Here is a 2,694-nt window from a genome sequence, read left to right as displayed (position 1 = left end):
TATCTATCTATCTATCTATCTATCTATCTATCTATCTATCTATCTATCTAATCTCTATCTGTCCATCTATCTGTCTGTTATCTCTACAAAGCAACAAAAGTCAGCTTTAGATTTGAATCAGGATCAGACACCAAGCATCATTTAATTCTCATGTAGGTATCATAATCTGGTCTTCGGTGTGGTTAGGACTCCCAGATTTCGTTGAGAACATCTCCGATGTGATCAGGACAGACATCTGGCCTGCCACTTTCTGCTTGGGGATTGCGATAGGTGTGCCCACCTTTATTTCCCTCTCCTCCCTACCTGCGTTCCTGTCACACTGCCATCCTCAAAGTGCAGCTCCAGCAGCCCCTGGGCATCTGCTGGAAATGCAAAGGCTCAGGCCATGCCCCAGACGTACTGATCAGGAACTCTGGCTGGAGTCCAGCCAGGTCTGTGGGTTTTTTTTTTTTTTTTTTTGTCTTTTGTCTTTTTCTGTGTCCGGCAACGGATCGCAACCCTCGGTGTTGCTCCCACTCCTCGCTCAGCCAGTGAGCGGGAACCAGTCTGTATGTGGGATCCAAACCCTCGGGAGGGAGCGCCTCCGCGCTTCCCAAGCGGCGCACATCCAGTGCGCCACCAGGCCGGCCCCCAGGTCTGTGTTTTAACAAACCCTCCAGGGGATGCTGATGCACACGCAAGTGTGGCTTCTCCACCCTCAGCCCTGGAAGCACAAGTGTCCACCCTTACCCTACTTACTCTGTTTAGGAACAGAGCCACGAGCACACAAAAACGTTATCAATTAAGTTAAGGAAATATATTTAAATATATATAATGGTAACATATAAACATTTTATATTTAACTTATATCACACAAACATTTTATATTCAAATATATTATGTTACATTAATAATAACATATACTAAACATATTCATGGATTATAAACCATGAAATAAATAAATATGTATAATACACACGCACACGTTATGCTCTGTTCACCAAGTTGATGCTCAAGGGAGTGATGTAAAGCTTACCCAGGTGGTGTTGATTCTCTGTCCTGTAGCAGAATTGCCAGCTTCCTTCCTTTCCTTCCATGGCCTCCTGACGAAGCATCTGTCTTAGCCCACAATGGCAAGGCTTAGTGATCTTCCAACACCCTGAGTCCCCTTCCACCCCCTTCTACTTGGAAGGACTTTCTGAGCCTTTTCTGCCTGTCTTCATTCATTCCCAGAGAAAAAGCTTCTACTTCCGAGCCCCTAGAAACCTCATGCCCGTTTAAACTGCACATCTTAGAGCCTTGTCTACTGTGCCTGCAAGTGTGCCAGAAAGTGGGTTTGTCAGTCAGGTCCAGCTGAGCAGACAGAGGACAGAGGCCACAGCCTGCCCTCAGTTCCAGAGACTGCATCCACATGTGTGCCAGGAGCCTTCCTGTGTTGCCTGTCAACTCATGGATGGGCTGGACATCTCATGCCTGTCTGTGGGAGCTTTGATGCTGGGCTCTTCCTGGTTGCAGATGTGGATCCAGCTGTCGTACAGCGCCTGCTTCTGGTGGCTGTTCTGTTACGCAGTGGATGCCTACCTGGTGATATGGAGATCGGCAGGACTGAGGTATGTGCTGCCAAAATGAGCAGGGATTTCTGCCCTAGTTCCATCTCATGAGGGAAGTGTGGAGCTACCACCGAGCATTTGAAAGTGTTTTGCAGTAAGGCAGGTGCCCTCAGTCAAACTGTCATCTGGCCCCTCCACCCAGAAACACCTATGACAGCTCACTTGTGTCAGAGGCCAAAGGCAGATTCAAAATATTAAGGAGTTCAAAACCTTGAAAATAAGTAATTCAAGAAATTAAATATTTGGAATTGAAGAAATGCTAAAAAAAAGGATTGGTTCAAATATAAGCAATTTTTGATTGTGTACAAAGGTTGGAGGAAAAACATTCTTCTGAGAATATATTGACACTTTATGCTAAACATGGAATTGAGACACGGGAGTTGCAGGTGGCTGTCTGGAGGGGATCACACAGTGGCTAGTAAGTTGGGCACTCGTGGCTTTGAACTCCTGCCCAAGTGCTCGGTAGCTGTGTGACTGTTGGCAAATTGCTTAACCTCTCCGGACTTCTGTGTTCTCAGCTGTTAAATGGTGCCCACCTCATAAGGCCACTGGCAGGAGCAAGTAAACATAGTGCAATGTGTACATGGACAGTTCCTGGCATGTAGTAGGCTCTCCGTAGGTATCACTGTTACTATAGCTGGGATGTGAATGTGTGTTGAGGAAAGAGCAACACACAAGAGAACTCGTGTGACAGACAAGCTGGATGCAGAAGGGCAGGGCGAGCATCCAGGTCTTCTGGCTCCAAGTCCAGGAAGCATTTGTGCCCCACCAAGTTCATGGTCTGCTTGAATCAGGTCCCCTTTGGATGGAGCCCTGTGTGCTTTCTATCAACAATTTTATAAAGTTCACACGTTACAAAGTGTAAAATCCAGCAGTTTTTAGTATATTCACACTGTTATGCAACCATCACCATCATTTAATTTTATGATGTTCTAAACATCCCCAGAAGAATTCCTGTGCCAGTTACCAGTCACTCACCATTCTAGCATTCTTCCAGCCTCGGGCAACCACAAATCTACTTTCTGTCTCCACGGATTTGCGTGCTCTGGACATTTCATTTAAATGGAATCATAAAATATGTGACCTTTTGTGTGTGGCTTTTTAA

General features: G+C 45.8%; 1 protein-coding gene across 1 annotated transcript in view; it reads left to right on the top strand.

Annotated features, from left to right (window-relative positions):
* Positions 1–156: 156 nt before the first annotated feature.
* GPR143 (G protein-coupled receptor 143) overlaps positions 157–2,694 on the top strand; it is a gene marked incomplete at its 5' end in the record, with an annotated part of 46,941 nt that continues 44,403 nt past the window's right edge. The window contains 2 exon segments of the mRNA XM_008593871.1: positions 157–272; positions 1,495–1,589. Coding sequence (XP_008592093.1) covers positions 157–272; positions 1,495–1,589 — 211 coding nt within the window.

Source organism: Galeopterus variegatus, unplaced genomic scaffold (assembly GCF_000696425.1).
Source record: "Galeopterus variegatus unplaced genomic scaffold, G_variegatus-3.0.2 Scaffold9775, whole genome shotgun sequence".
Lineage (NCBI taxonomy): Eukaryota > Metazoa > Chordata > Mammalia > Dermoptera > Cynocephalidae > Galeopterus > Galeopterus variegatus.
This window is presented reverse-complemented; position numbering and strand designations above follow the sequence as displayed.